Source organism: Anguilla rostrata, chromosome 2 (genome assembly GCF_018555375.3).
Source record: "Anguilla rostrata isolate EN2019 chromosome 2, ASM1855537v3, whole genome shotgun sequence".
NCBI classification, from domain to species: Eukaryota; Metazoa; Chordata; class Actinopteri; order Anguilliformes; family Anguillidae; genus Anguilla; species Anguilla rostrata.
The window spans coordinates 60,459,601-60,473,449 of record NC_057934.1 but is presented as its reverse complement, the minus strand read 5'-3'; the positions used below and the strand labels follow the sequence as shown (position 1 = coordinate 60,473,449).

General features: G+C 51.5%; 1 protein-coding gene across 7 annotated transcripts in view; it reads right to left on the bottom strand.

Moving 5' to 3' along the window:
- Positions 1 to 13,849, bottom strand: part of arhgap44a (Rho GTPase activating protein 44a) — a 77,226-nt gene that overhangs the window by 10,941 nt on the left and 52,436 nt on the right. For 4 of the 7 annotated variants that reach the window (XM_064323531.1, XM_064323532.1, XM_064323534.1 and 1 more), the window contains exons 8-18: positions 13,546 to 13,614; positions 13,361 to 13,442; positions 11,048 to 11,175; positions 10,696 to 10,807; positions 8,595 to 8,676; positions 8,105 to 8,185; positions 5,304 to 5,417; positions 4,841 to 4,932; positions 3,968 to 4,148; positions 1,531 to 1,548; positions 379 to 570 (exon numbers count right to left, since the gene is read on the bottom strand). In XM_064323531.1, coding sequence (XP_064179601.1) covers positions 379 to 570; positions 1,531 to 1,548; positions 3,968 to 4,148; positions 4,841 to 4,932; positions 5,304 to 5,417; positions 8,105 to 8,185; positions 8,595 to 8,676; positions 10,696 to 10,807; positions 11,048 to 11,175; positions 13,361 to 13,442; positions 13,546 to 13,614 — 1,151 coding nt within the window. The remainder of the gene's footprint in view (positions 1 to 378; positions 571 to 1,530; positions 1,549 to 3,967; positions 4,149 to 4,840; positions 4,933 to 5,303; positions 5,418 to 8,104; positions 8,186 to 8,594; positions 8,677 to 10,695; positions 10,808 to 11,047; positions 11,176 to 13,360; positions 13,443 to 13,545; positions 13,615 to 13,849) is intronic. The other 3 variants (XM_064323535.1, XM_064323537.1, XM_064323533.1) reach the window with 2 other exon arrangements.

The window sequence follows — 13,849 nt, the reverse complement described above, 5'->3', positions numbered from 1 at the left end:
ATTACAACAACACAACATTGACAACAGCAACAAAACAGCAACAACAAAGACAACAGCAGTGACAACCACAGGAACAACACCAACAGCAACAATGACAATGACAAAAACCCACAAAAAACCCAAGCTGTTATACATTAATCCCAGCAAAACAAGTGTGTGTGTGTCTGTGTGTGGGGGGAGGGGGGGGGGTTTGCAAACGACAGGAAAGTGCAGAGTAAAGAAGAGAAGGGAGTAGAAAGAGAGCAAGAAAGACAGAGAAAGAGAGAGGACAGAGGACAGCCACAGGAAAGGCGGACAGCGAAAGAGGAGAGGAAGAGAGGAGGAGCAGGAGGAGGAGGACGAAGGAGGAAGAAGAAGAGGCCACAGCGCCCGCCTTACCTGCCGCGATCTCCGCTAGCGGGAGGAGGCGTGGGGGAGGGGGAGGCGGACAGCTCGCCCGGCTGCTCGGGGATGAGCGAGTCGGCGGGCGGGGCGGGGGGCTGCACGCTCGGGGGGGTGGAGGACGTCTTACGCACTACGGACGAGCCCCTGCGGGACACCCAAGACGTGTCCATCACCCTCACGCCCATGCTGCGGCGAGAGCAGAGACACGCGGCCAATCAGAGAGGGGGGGGGGGGGCGGGAACGCCGAGGCCAAACCGCGCCCAGTGAAAAAAACAAATAAATAAAAACCCTACCCCCACCCCACAGACACTTTGATGAGTATTGGCACATAATGAGTGAGGAGACCATCTAAGCTGGTCCGTTTCGTACAGGCACCAGCGGTTGATCAGGGAAAATGGGTGGGGGTAAACTCTCAAGCTCCACCCCCCTTCCCAAGCGAGGCTGCATCATTTCCACCCCACTGTCTGCCTCCAGGGGGGGAGGGAGGAACCTCCCTCTCTGCAGTCACAGGCAGCCTGATGCACAGCACACAAACACTAGGGGGCAGCACTGAGCAGACAGGCCCTGACCAAGGTCATTCTCTACCTCTCTGTGGGATGGAGGGGTAACTCTGCGATTAATAACAGCAGCGACTTTCACACACAGAGCTTTTTACAGTGACTCAGCTCAGCCTCCAGCAGTGTGGGAGAAACACTGCAGCCACTGTGAACGGGAGGGGTACCCCAACACCCACTGGGGTGGACGGGGGGGCCTTTCACGGGCTGATGACTGAGGGGAAAATCGGGATAGTCAATTAGGCGTAGAGAGACGGGCTGGACGAGACCAGGGGTGTAATGAGGACATTTAAGGAGCACATGACAATTTTTAGCCAATCAGAGAGGGCCCGGGATGCAGGGGCGGGAGAGGGAGTCACTGTTACCAGCGGCGATAGAAGTGTATGAGACAGAACAGCCACGTGGGTCGGGATCGCGGACGGATCCTCCCGTCAAAATGAGGAGGGGGGGGAGGAGGGGGGCACGGCTTCCCCCCCTAAAACGAGGTGGAAAAACTAACATGGGTTAAAGCAACAACCCTTCTACAGTCTAACGAGGGAGAAAAGAGAGAAAGAGAGAGAGAGAGAGACAGGATAAAGGAGACATACAATACCTTTGGATCTTCCTGATGCTGCAGTTGGTAGGACAAAAACACCAGAATCAAGGGTAAAGATAAGCAAGACTGTAAAGAGCACCCGTTTGCCTCTGTGCAGCATGACAATCACGGCGACTGCGGGACACGGAGCCAAGATGGCGAAGCGGCGGGGTACTGGCAGAAGGAGGGGGGGCGGGGTACGTGTGTGTGTGTGCTTGTGCGAGATGAAAAGCATGCTGGGAGTAATGAGGAGAGGGATCTCCAGGGGTGAAGGGTGTGCCTTCCCAAAAGCGCTGCCAGCGTGGCCTACTGCTGAGAGTCAATTAGCCATTCAATTAGTCTATTTAAGGCAGCCTTACTCAGGGGATGTAAAACCCCAAACGAACCCCCCAACCCCCTGCTTCCACGGAAATAAAAAAAAAAAACTGACAAAGGAGATTTAGGGCGACATGCAGCAGCGGTTAGGTGCAAATAAACGAGCGTCTCACTTTCGTACTCGGGGAAACACAACGGCGTCGACGCCGTCACACTCTCTCTCGCACACGGCCACACGCTCTCGCACGCGGCCACACCTCCAACCGCCCCGCCGTCTAAGAAACCAGTTCACTTCGGCTTTTTATTTATTACCGCTGCTATTCTTAGAAGCGGCACCGGAATACTCACAGGCCAGAAAGAGAGCGCGGGGGTCCTGCGCGAAGCAGCGGAACAAGGATTCAGTGCCCATCGGTCAGAGCACGGGGGGGGAGAGAGAGCTCTCTCAGGTCAGCACAGGCCCTTTCTAATCAACACAGGGTTGCATTGATCTGTGAGCGCGGCAGCGGCAGCAGCGGTGGAGCAGAGGGTCTCCCTGATTGGCTGGGGCCTCTGGCTGGACGCTGAGAGGTGCGGAGCTCCTGGTGCGGGCCAGATAAGGTGAGCGAGATCGGAGGAGAGAAGGCGATTGCCGTTTGATTGACCGAGAGCTAATCCTCCAGCGCGGACTGATAACTGCTCGCTTCACACGTTAACAACAAACAACCCTTCCCCCCCTCTTTTCTCTCTTGCTCTTTCTCTCTCTTGCTCCTTATCACTCTCTCTATCTCCAATTCACAATCTACTTTCCATCAGTTTTTTCTGCTATCCATCCTTCTCTGCCCTCACCTCCCCCCTTTCTCTCTCCCCTAATCTCCCAGTCTTTCCACTACCGTTTTCTTCTCTCTCCCTCTTGCAGCCTCTTACAATGTCAACAACCCCCCCCCCTTTTCTCCCTACACCCCCCCCCCCCTCTCCATTACAGCCAGGGGCTGAATGTTGGGTTCGGACTGGTTCAGGTTCGGAGCCTGAATGGAGCACTGGATCCAGTAATGCAAAGCTGAGGACTTACAACCAAACCCAAATCGGTCACACTGACGCAGTCTTTGGGAGGAGAAACAGAAGCCATTGTGGCTCAACCTGTAACTGAGCACTGCTGTGGCGGAACCATTGTAGGGGCCTATCAAAGGAGAGGGGACCGTTTTAATGGGAACACAGATCTCTGCATGGCCCTGCCACATGGCACCGAGACACATCCAGTACATGGAACTCAGGGGATCACCTGACCTCATGTAGCAGCATCAAGCGCAGCGCTGACACACTTTAGGCTTCAGTGTGCATTCGCCTGGCAGTTAGACACAGACACCCCATCAGGGGCTCCGAGCTCCACCCAAAACAGGAACAGTCGGTACAGAGGAACTTAACCCTCCTGTTCTGTTCATTTTTTAGGTACAGCAAAAATGTTCCCGGGTCAATCCCCATACAGGGGGGGGGTTTGCAAATACATGAAATGAACCATTTTCATTTAAAATGTTGATTACACTAATTAAGGCCAGTAGAAGAAGTTTCATACTGAAAAAAGAATTTTAAGTATTTTTCCTAGATTTTCAAACTTTAAAAAGGGTCAATTTGACCCGCAACATAACAGGAGGGTTAAACAGGCCACCACACCCCGACGGCTCGGTCACGCACAGGCCATAAGGTCTTCACCGGGGTTTCTATCTGCATTGAGCAGCGCAGTGCTTTCCCCATGTTCTTCCTGCAGTACTGATGTGATGCATCCCAGTGTTGAATACAAATCCCCAGTAATCCAACAGCATTTATCATAAAAAGGCACCTTATACCGTTTGTGTAACGACATGGTTTACGGTTACAGTCAGTTACTGCCTCCCCTTTTCAAACAAAACTCCACCAATCTCCACCAACACAGCCACCGGGAGCTGAACGCTGGGTCATCTAAGGACACGTTCTACTGCGCTCCTCTGAATTCCTTGTGTCGTGTTGCCATGGCAGTGTGTTGCCAGGAGACAAGTGATGCAATGAGGATGAGGATGGTGATGTGGAGGATAAGGGCGAAGAGGGTGTAGGGGGGGGGCAGTCAGTGATGCAGTGAGACAGGGGGAGGGAGGTGGGGGAATAAATTGGAGGGGGGGCGGGACCCTACCCGTCCTTCTTGTAGAACTCCAGCATCATGTTGTCCGTGGCGACGCTGAGGGGGCGGCGGCCCTGATCGTGCTGCCTGCGGTCGGCGTGGTCCATGTCCGGCGATGGCATGGAGCTGTAGTTGGCGTTGTGGTTGGTGTGGACAGGACTGCCGTAGTTACCAGTCACGTTGAACTCGATCTCTGGAGACGGGGTGGGGGGGGGGAGGCAGGATTACATCAGACAGGGTGGGTCGTGAGAGCAATATGAAATAACACTATTCCTCTTACACCAGGGGTAGCGTTGTAGTATAATGGTTGAGAACAGGCCTCGTAACACAGAGGTTGCAGGTTTAGTTCATAAGAGGGGCACAGCCCTTGAGCATGTACTTAACCTGACCCGACTTTGTAAATATCCAGCTGCATAAATGGTTTGTTTGTGTTAAATCCCTACATGTACTGCACATCACACTTATTAAAACTGTAACATTTTCATATTAGTTATGTACATATAATAGGCAACATGCTATTTAGGGTTTGGTCACAGAAGCTCTATTGACTCACACAGTAAGTGGGTTTTGCACTTATAAAGTATGGGAACCTTGATGAACACCATGTGTATCAGACTAACACATTGTGACAAAAATATTTTTAATAAGACATAAATTACTGACTTCATGTCAGGGGTAGTTTGATAGAATACAGCACAGAGCACGCTCTCTCTGGCTCTCTCTGAGTGTGCCTATAATGTCACAGAAGAAATGAGCCAGTTTTTCACACTGTGGGGAATGGGTGGTACAAAATTCCATTATTCAGTAGGTTCCAGTAACTGACAGCGCGCTTCAGACAGCCTGTGTGCTGACTGGCTGGGAGCGGGCAAGCCCCTCCCCTCTCACCTCCAGGGAAGAACCAATCAGCATGCTGGATGATGGGCTCGATAATGCCCACGATCTGCAGGGACACGGTGGTCATCATCTCCGTGATGTTCCTGCGAGAAGCAGAGGGAAATCCGGCATCGCCAAGGCGACCTTGTACGGACATTGTGGACGGACAGACAACCTTCAGAGAGGCAGCTTCCATTCCGATATCTGGGGAACTACACTTGTCACTCAAGAGGAGCATGTCAGCATGTCGAGCACTCAGCGCTGCTGGGCAGCTGATAAGACAACTAGTCTCTCTCCTACTCCACAACGAAGCTTCTCCTACTAGGAACATGAGGACCTTTTCAACACTCCTTGTTATGCATGACAACCTTCACTCCAACTTAAAATAATAAACATAAACCAATAGAAAACAGTGCGCTGTAGAAGCAGCACAGTGTGGTGTGGGCCACAGGGGGCCCAGGGGGGCGGGGCCTACCCTTCGGTGTTGGCCCACAGCAGGTTGGGCCCCAGAACGATGGCGATGTTGCCGGGGGTCATCTTGTTTGCGTCCTGGTGCTCGTTTAGCTTGGCCAGGAACTTGATCAAATATCTGTGTTGGGACAGAGACAGAGAAAACGTGGTACAGAGGTTATGAAGCGTGAGCATCTCTGACTGGTAAAAATAAACTGCGTTCACAGGCCTGTCCTCACTGTGGGTGGGAGGCCGAAACAGAGAAAGTACAGGATTACTGAACAAGCTGACGTGCAGTGGGTGGCCCTGTCACTGGAGCCGTCACAGTTGCCATAAAGAAGTGCGGGCCAACCAGGCTTTGGTAAAGCAGAGTGGGCCAATCAGATGCCGAGTCAAATGGGTACATGCACATCTGGTGCTAAAGCCGCATATGAAAGGTCTTCCCCTGACTCCACTCTAGGCGAGCTTAGCTGTAGTCTGCGGCGTGAAAAGAAGCAGCTGGTCACATCATGGGCTTCAGAGGAGAACCACGGATGTCTGCAGTGTCCTGAATCAGGAGACTCCACTGCTTCCTGCTCTATGTGTGTGTACTGACTCCTCTGCTTCCTGCTGTGTGTGTGTGTACTGACTCCTCTGCTTCCTGCTCTATGTGTGTGTACTGACTCCTCTGCTTCCTGCTCTGTGTGTGTGTACTGACTCCTCTGCTTCCTGCTCTATGTGTGTGTACTGACTCCTCTGCTTCCTGCTGTGTGTGTGTGTGTATTGACTCCTCTGCTTCCTGATCTATGTGTGTGTACTGACTCCTCTGCTTCCTGCTCTGTGTGTGTGTACTGACTCCTCTGCTTCCTGCTCTGTGTGTGTGTACTGACTCCTCTGCTTCCTGCTCTATGTGTGTGTACTGACTCCTCTGCTTCCTGCTGTGTGTGTGTGTGTATTGACTCCTCTGCTTCCTGCTCTATGTGTGTGTACTGACTCCTCTGCTTCCTGCTCTGTGTGTGTGTACTGACTCCTCTGCTTCCTGCTCTGTGTGTGTTCTGATGCTACGGGGCTGGTGAGGAGGGTATTTGTGCACCAGTGCCAGCTCAGCAGCCTCGTACTGCACACGGGGGTCCCGGAGGCACCCCCCTCCCCGGGGGAAGCGCAGGCCCGGTCGGTCACCTCTCTCTGATGGGGCTGTTAGTGAGGGCCAGGTGCAGACACGCAGGGCAGAGTGAGGCGCAGGGGGCTAAAAATAAGCCTGGGTGTGATTCAGTGATGCCAGGGGTGTGGTTCTCCCTCTCAATGACCTTTCCTTCCCCCTTTCCCCCACTCCCTTACTCACTGTCCATATGCCTCTCTGTCCCTCCCTCACACTCCATCTCTCATTCTTTCCCTCCTTTCTATTTTCTTTTTCTGTCTTTACCCATCTCTCTCTCATCAGCCTATTTTTTCCTTCCTGTCTTTTCCTTTCCCTCTCTCCCTTCTTCCCTTTCTCTCTCTCCCCCTTTCCTTCACCATGCTCTCTCCCTCCCTCCATCTCTCTCCCCTCACGCTCTATCTTCATCTTCCCACTATATTCATGAACCCCTTCTTCTCTTTCCCTCTTCCTGCTCCCTCCCTCTCCCTCTACCCCCCCCCCCCACTCACTCTCTCTCTCTGTATCTCCAGCACCCCTCTCTCTCTCCGTCTCTCTCAGTGTTGCATCTGTGCTGGTGTGTTTGGACACACAGCCAGTTCAGCTGTGAGGTCACAGTGTCACGGTCTCCAGGAGACGTCAGTGACCCCCCGGCTCTCCCCTCCAGCTCACGTCACCGCTGGCTGTGCATCTGCGGCTGTGTCCATCCGGAGAACGCGTTTGATCAGGACACCCGGAGCACACGCCAGCCCCCCTCCCTAAATCACGCAGCTGAGCCCCCCCCCCCCCCCTTGCTTTGACTGGGCCCACGGGACTCCACCTCGCTTATTTAAAACACTGAGAAGGCAGCGGAATATCACCGCCATATTATTTAATGTGTTTCCCTGCTGCTTCCCCAGGCTGTGATTATCTGAGCCGCTCCCTCACACACACACACACACACACACACACACACACACACGCACACACATACACACACACGCACGCACACACACTCGCATGCACGCACGCACGCACGCACACACACACAGGCTAATTCCTGCTACTGAAAACTGTCCATCAGTCTGGCAGTGTCTTGTAGTGATGATATAACTTGGCTTGCCAAGAGGTGTCAAGTTTAATTCCCAGATGGGGATTTGCCATTATGGCCAAGAACAAAGGACACACACCAGTAAGTAATAGATAAATCAGCTGCATAAGACTGGACAGGGTCTGGATTAGGGTGTCTGCTAAAAAAATCCTGTTTGACTAGTCACTTAATTTTTGTAATATGATTACGTTATTCAGATTGCAGGTAATCCCTTACTACACAACACTGCATATTATTACACAGGTTAAGGTTACATTCAGTCGCAGTTTCATTTTTTATTAAGTTAACAAGATTCTGTGTCCTTCCAATTCCTCTTCCCTGCACCAAATAAGATATATATAATACCTCGCCATCTGTAACTGTATCGGTTGCCATGGCATCACTGTGCTTCATGTCACATGATCTGATATAACTTAGGCTGCTCGTATGAAATTCGCCCTTGTGTAAGCCTCCGTGACATTTATTTTACGAGCCCCAAACCAAATAAAACGGGGCTGGCTGCTATGATTGTGTTTTTCTAATGAAAATGTGGGGCAGGAGAGAGAAAAGCGAGGGAGCCCAGATGAGAGAGGGAGAGAGGAAATTGGGAGGGGGGAGGGGGGTCGGAGGGAGGGTAACTCACCTGAAATTGTTTCCATTGGCTTCGGGCAGCTTCTCGCACGCGGTGAGCAGGGCCTGCAGCCTCTTATCTTGGTCCTGAATGCTGAGGGTGGTTCAGACAGAGAGAAAGTGAGAGAGAGAAAGGGGGGGAAAGGGAAAGGGGAACAGAAAGAGAGAGGGAGAAAAACAGAGAGACAGACAGAGAGAGAGAACGAGAGAGAGAGGGAAACATCTCTCTTTATTTCAGAGATGGAGATTGCCCACTTTGTCACCTACCGTTCCATTTCAGAGTGACAATGGAACAATATGTACTGTGTAATACGAAGAAGACGTACACAGTGATATAACAGAAATACAACCCCATTCAAAATCCACCTGGCTACAGTCTTCCACTGTGTGCTACTCTTGTGTGACACACGGTGCAGGTTTAATAACAGTAATCTGATGCTTTTACAGTGGAGCGCATTACCAGGCGTGGGTGCATAGGTGGCGCTAATGTTTTCCAGTCTTACTTGGAGGCTTGGATCCACTCTTCATACAGCTCAAACGTCATCAGAGGCTCAGGAAGCTCACGCAGGTATGACTTCAGAGCACCTACGGGGGAGAGAGGGAGAGAGAGAGAGACGGGTGTGGGGGGGGGAAGCTTGTAGCCCAGGACTTTACATAACATTACTTACACAGCTGAATGTGTACATAAATAACATGACGGCTGCGGTTCTGACTAGCAGACGAGGGGTGGCGGAGAGAGGGGGCGGGGAGGCGGGGCTTAAGTGGGGCAGTGGGTCGCACAAGCCTGCGGTCAGATGAGCTCGTTGGCCAGACCTCAGCTCCGACGCGGCCGTGCTGTGACTTACACACTCAGTCCCGCGCGCGTCGCGCTGGCTACCGCTTAACACCATTCATCTCAGCTGAGCGAGAGCGATTCCATTAGCATAGCGTGGCGAGAGACAGTACTTCTACTGCCTGACTCATCCACTCCGCCCCGAGTGAGAGGTGATTGCCGACTGCCAGGCTCTAGTGGCACTGTGCAAGGTCCGGGTGAGATGACTTGACTTGTGGAGACTCCACTGGCCTGCAACATAACAGATGGGCAGTCAAAGGCCCGTAGAGTGTGTAGAGGCCCTGTGGAGTTAGGCTTAGTGTGTAGGACCTGGGTGTGAGGCCGTTGAGAGTGGTGTAGAGACCTGGTGAGAGTGTATGTAGAAGGCCCTGAGTAAGTGCAGAGTTTGTGTAAGAGACCCTGTATGAGAGTGTGTAAGAGACTCTGTATGAGAGTGTGTAAGAGGCCCTGTATGAGAGTGTGTAAGAGGCCCTGTATGAGAGTGTGTAAGAGGCCCTGTATGAGAGTGTGTAAGAGGCCCTGTATGAGAGTGTGTAAGAGGCCCTGTATGAGAGTGTGTAAGAGGCCCTGTATGAGAGTGTGTAAGAGGCCCTGTATGAGAGTGTGTAAGAGGCCCTGTATGAGAGTGTGTAAGAGGCCCTGTATGAGAGTGTGTAAGAGGCCCTGTATGAGAGTGTGTAAGAGGCCCTGTATGAGAGTGTGTAAGAGGCCCAGTATGAGTGCTAAATAAACCACTATAATGTGAAGAAATAGCACTGGAGTGTCTGAATTTTTTTTTCAAATATATTTTTTGGGCTTTTTTCAGCTTTATTTGGATAGAACAGCGTAGAGAGACAGGAAGTACTAGGAGGAGAGAGAGGGAGAGACGTGTGACAAAGGTTGGCGGTCGGATTTGATAGCGCTCTACAGGCTGCGCCACTAGAGGCTCCGGAGTGTCTGAATTTTTAATGGGGTCTGCAAGTGTGTGTGTGTGTGTGTGTGTGTGTGTTCATGTGTGTGTGTGTGTGTGTGTGTGTGTGTGTGTGCGCGAGTACATGTGCACCCACGTGTGAACACAGGCTCTCGCTTTGTGCGTGGGCGCTACACAAACACATTAAACTGAATTATGTCTAATTTACTCAGTAGATTTCCCTTCGGTTAGCGGCACATCCAGGCTACGTGACTCACCGTGCTGCACGTGGGAAATTAGCCCAGGCTGACAGGGCTCTCCCTCTGGGACAGGCCCAGAAATGGCTCTGCGTTTGGTGCCGGGTTATTAATATTAACAGGCCTAACCAGGGTAATCATACAGGCTTCAATCGCTCTGAGGGCCTCTGGAGCCCGCTGTGGCTGCACATAGAAGCACCTCCTCTCTATTTGCTCCGTACAGGGTTTACACTGTAGGAACTGTGACTATTTACGAATTTGCGTGTGCATGAATGTGTTTGTGTGTGTGAGAGTGTGCATGTGTATAGTATGCGCATGAAAGCATGTGCGTTGCATAGTGTGTGGCATATGTGGTGTGTGCGATTTTACGCATGTGTGTGTGCATGTGTGTGTGTGTGTGTGAGAAAGAGACTCAGGGTGTGCAGAGTGAACACTGAGACTACTCCCATCAACTGTGTCAACACCAAAACTGCCCTCATCAGCTGAAGCTCCCACTGCTCCACAGCTGGTTTCTCCTGCTCAGGGGGCGGGGCCAACACTGCCTACACAGGCACAGATGGGAAGAACAAAAAGGGGGGGGCGGGGGTGCTTGTCGTCATGGTAACAGCAGGGTGGGCGGGGCTCACCTGCGATGGCGTGGGGGTCGGCCGAGTACTCCTGCACGTCCAGGACCCCGCAGTCCAGAGAGGCTTTCAGCTTCTTCAGTTTAGAGGCCGAGGGGGCCACCCTGAACAGGCCCTGAGAAGGGGGGAGCGGGGGGGGGGGGGGGGGCACAGACAGCGAGGCGGTTACTGTCGACAAACCGCAGGCATCGCGTCCCTGTCATTACAACCACATCACTATCAGACGAATTCCCAGTGGCTGGACAATTTTCACTTCCAATGTCCATTTCATTGAGCAGAGTAGCAGCGAGAGCAAGGACAGCGGCTCGTTTTAAACGCACACGGACGGCAGACTGAGCGAGGGAGCGGCTCTCACCTCCTCCTGCATGCCACACTCCAGCAGCATGGTCACACACGCCTCGATGGGGAAGGCGATGTCCCTGCCACTGATGGACAGGTGCTCCTCCAGGGGCTTCCCATAGCAGGGCTTCTCCACCCAGGCCTCTGCACACACACACATACACACACATATACATACTGAGTTACACACTGATACACACACACACACACACACACACACATTCATGTTTGTATTGCTATACTTGTGAGGACTTCCCATTGACTTACAGTCATTCCGTAACCTTTAACCCTAACCCTAACCCCAACCATTACATGCCCAACCTTAACCCTAACCTAACCCTGACTGTAACCCTAACCCTAAGTCCTAACCCTAAAACAGCCTCTTGAACTTGTGGGGACCAGCAAAAGGTCCCCACCTTGTGTAATTTTCCTCATCTTTCTATCTTTGTGGGGACATTTGGTTCTCACAAAGATAGTAATACATGCCCACTGTGTTACACACTGTCTTACACACACACACCCTACAGTGCACAGAAACACCTGCACTCTGTACACTGAAGTGCTACTACTTTCCTGATTAAATTGGACCAACTTCATTACATCGTACCAGCCCTGAACAATCACACTGTTCAAAAACAATAATTACATACTTAGCCTATATGGAAGCCTTAGAAAAACACATAGGAGCTTGTAGTGTCAATATAATGTTCAGCCAAGTCAATCAAGCTACTGGTTAATTTCCCAGCACTTCTAGCAGCAAAATATAGAGCAAATTATTTTCCTGATTTGTCCGCTACTTCCTTGCTTCATAACGGAATGACAGTGAGGGTAATGAGGCAGAAAGGGCTGGAAGCTTGCCTTCATTCTCAGAAGCAAAATGGCATTGCAGAGTGAAATCATTAAAGCAGGAGAATGGAGAGAGAACACATCTAAGATGATGAAGTACTTGGTCATTTATGGAATCAATCTAATGGAGGACCAATGCACTGAGAGAGAGAGAGGGAGAGAGAGAGAGAGAGAGAGGGAGAGAAATGTTCTCTGCCTCTGTTTAAAAAACGAAAGTTAATCAGAACACCAAATTACTTCTGGTTTCCTTCTTGCAGATGCTTAGCAATTAAATATGTCATTTTATCAAACCACATTCATTTCAAAATTATGCTGACAGGAAATTACATGTGATCCTGTAAATACAAGCATTGGTATCCATACCTTCCAGGTACTGGAACTGTGAGGAAGCTTTGGTACTGGTACTGGTATCGACGAAATCTTGACAATAGTTAGCCCTAATAAACACTACATGTAACCAGGACAACCGTGCAAAACTCTCAATCTACACTGGTCAATGTACAGAGAGGGAACTGTTCACATTTATCTACAAGCCACACACAGACAGACTGAGACAGCGCACTAATTCACCCAGAGATTAACATAAACACAACCACAAAACCACAGCGCCCCCCTACATCAGTTACACACTACACACAATGAGGGCTCTACATCAAAGAGATCAACTGATACTCCACACACAACAGAGACCTATGTCAGACACAGATCAGTATACGCACTGCACAACGAGGACGTGAAGTGAGACAGAGACTAACGTGTACACTATTCACCACCACAGCGCCCCTGATACAGATAATCTTACACGCTTTCAGACAGCCAGGGCGCTACATCAAACAGTGCTCAGCTTGTATTCTACACACAACAAGAGGGGCTGTGCCATGTAAGACACTTACAACCAGCAGACTACGCCAGAGAGTCGAGCTAGTGTTCTGCGCACAGTACAGATCCTGTGTAAGCCACGGGCTGGGCAGTACACACAAAACTGCGCAAACACAAACACAAACACAAACACAAACACGCAAACTGCATCTAACCACAGCATTAAGCGACACATAAACACAGACACCGCACACAAACATCCCGGCACTCAAAAGGGCACTTCCAGAAGGGCAGGACACTGCATCCAAAAAGAGACAAGCTCATGTTCCCAAACACGATGAGGGTGATGGGTAAGACGCAGGTCAGTGTACACACCGCACAATCAGGAAACTAAGACACACACAGGGATCGACATAAACCCTGTGCACACTTCCAAAGCCAGGACTCAACACAAGATCAGTGCGTAATCGGTGCAGAATAAACACGCCGAGGTTCAGACAGTACACACTCACAGCGCCCAACCGGGACGAACCGCAGACCAGCACACACACACGGGGGCGCGGTGACCGGCGCTCGACAGGACCTCACACCGAGAGCGTCCCGGGGGGGGGGGCGCGTCACGTGACAGGAAGCGGCGCTACGTAGCGCAGCGCGGCGCACTCACCCTGGTGGGCCTTGATCTGGGGCAGGACGTTCTGCAGGATCTCCAGCGACCTCCTGTGATACTCGGCCTGCACTTCGATGAGCTGCCGGGGGGAGAGAGGAGGGGCAGGGTTAGCGTTCAGAGCACCGCTAACGATGCGCCGGCCGGCTCTCCGGGGGGGTCTGTGGGGTCTGACGCGCGCTCACCATCTGAAAGTAGTTTGCATAGTCTATTTCTTTGGCCACGAAGTTGTACATATCCGCTGATAACTGATCCTAAAGAAAGAGGGGGGGGGGGGGGGGGTGGGGGGAGCGGGGAGAGAGGGAAAAAAACATTACATTTAGTGCAATAAAACATCATTTTTAACCAAAGGAAACTACTGAAAGACAAGGACATTCAGGAGAGGATTTTAATGAGTGTTCAGATTTTGAAAGAGAGAGAGAGCACAGGGGCTTAGAAAAGGAGAGGGCAGAGCTAACAGAGGAGAGGAGAGAGAGAGGGGGAAAGAGC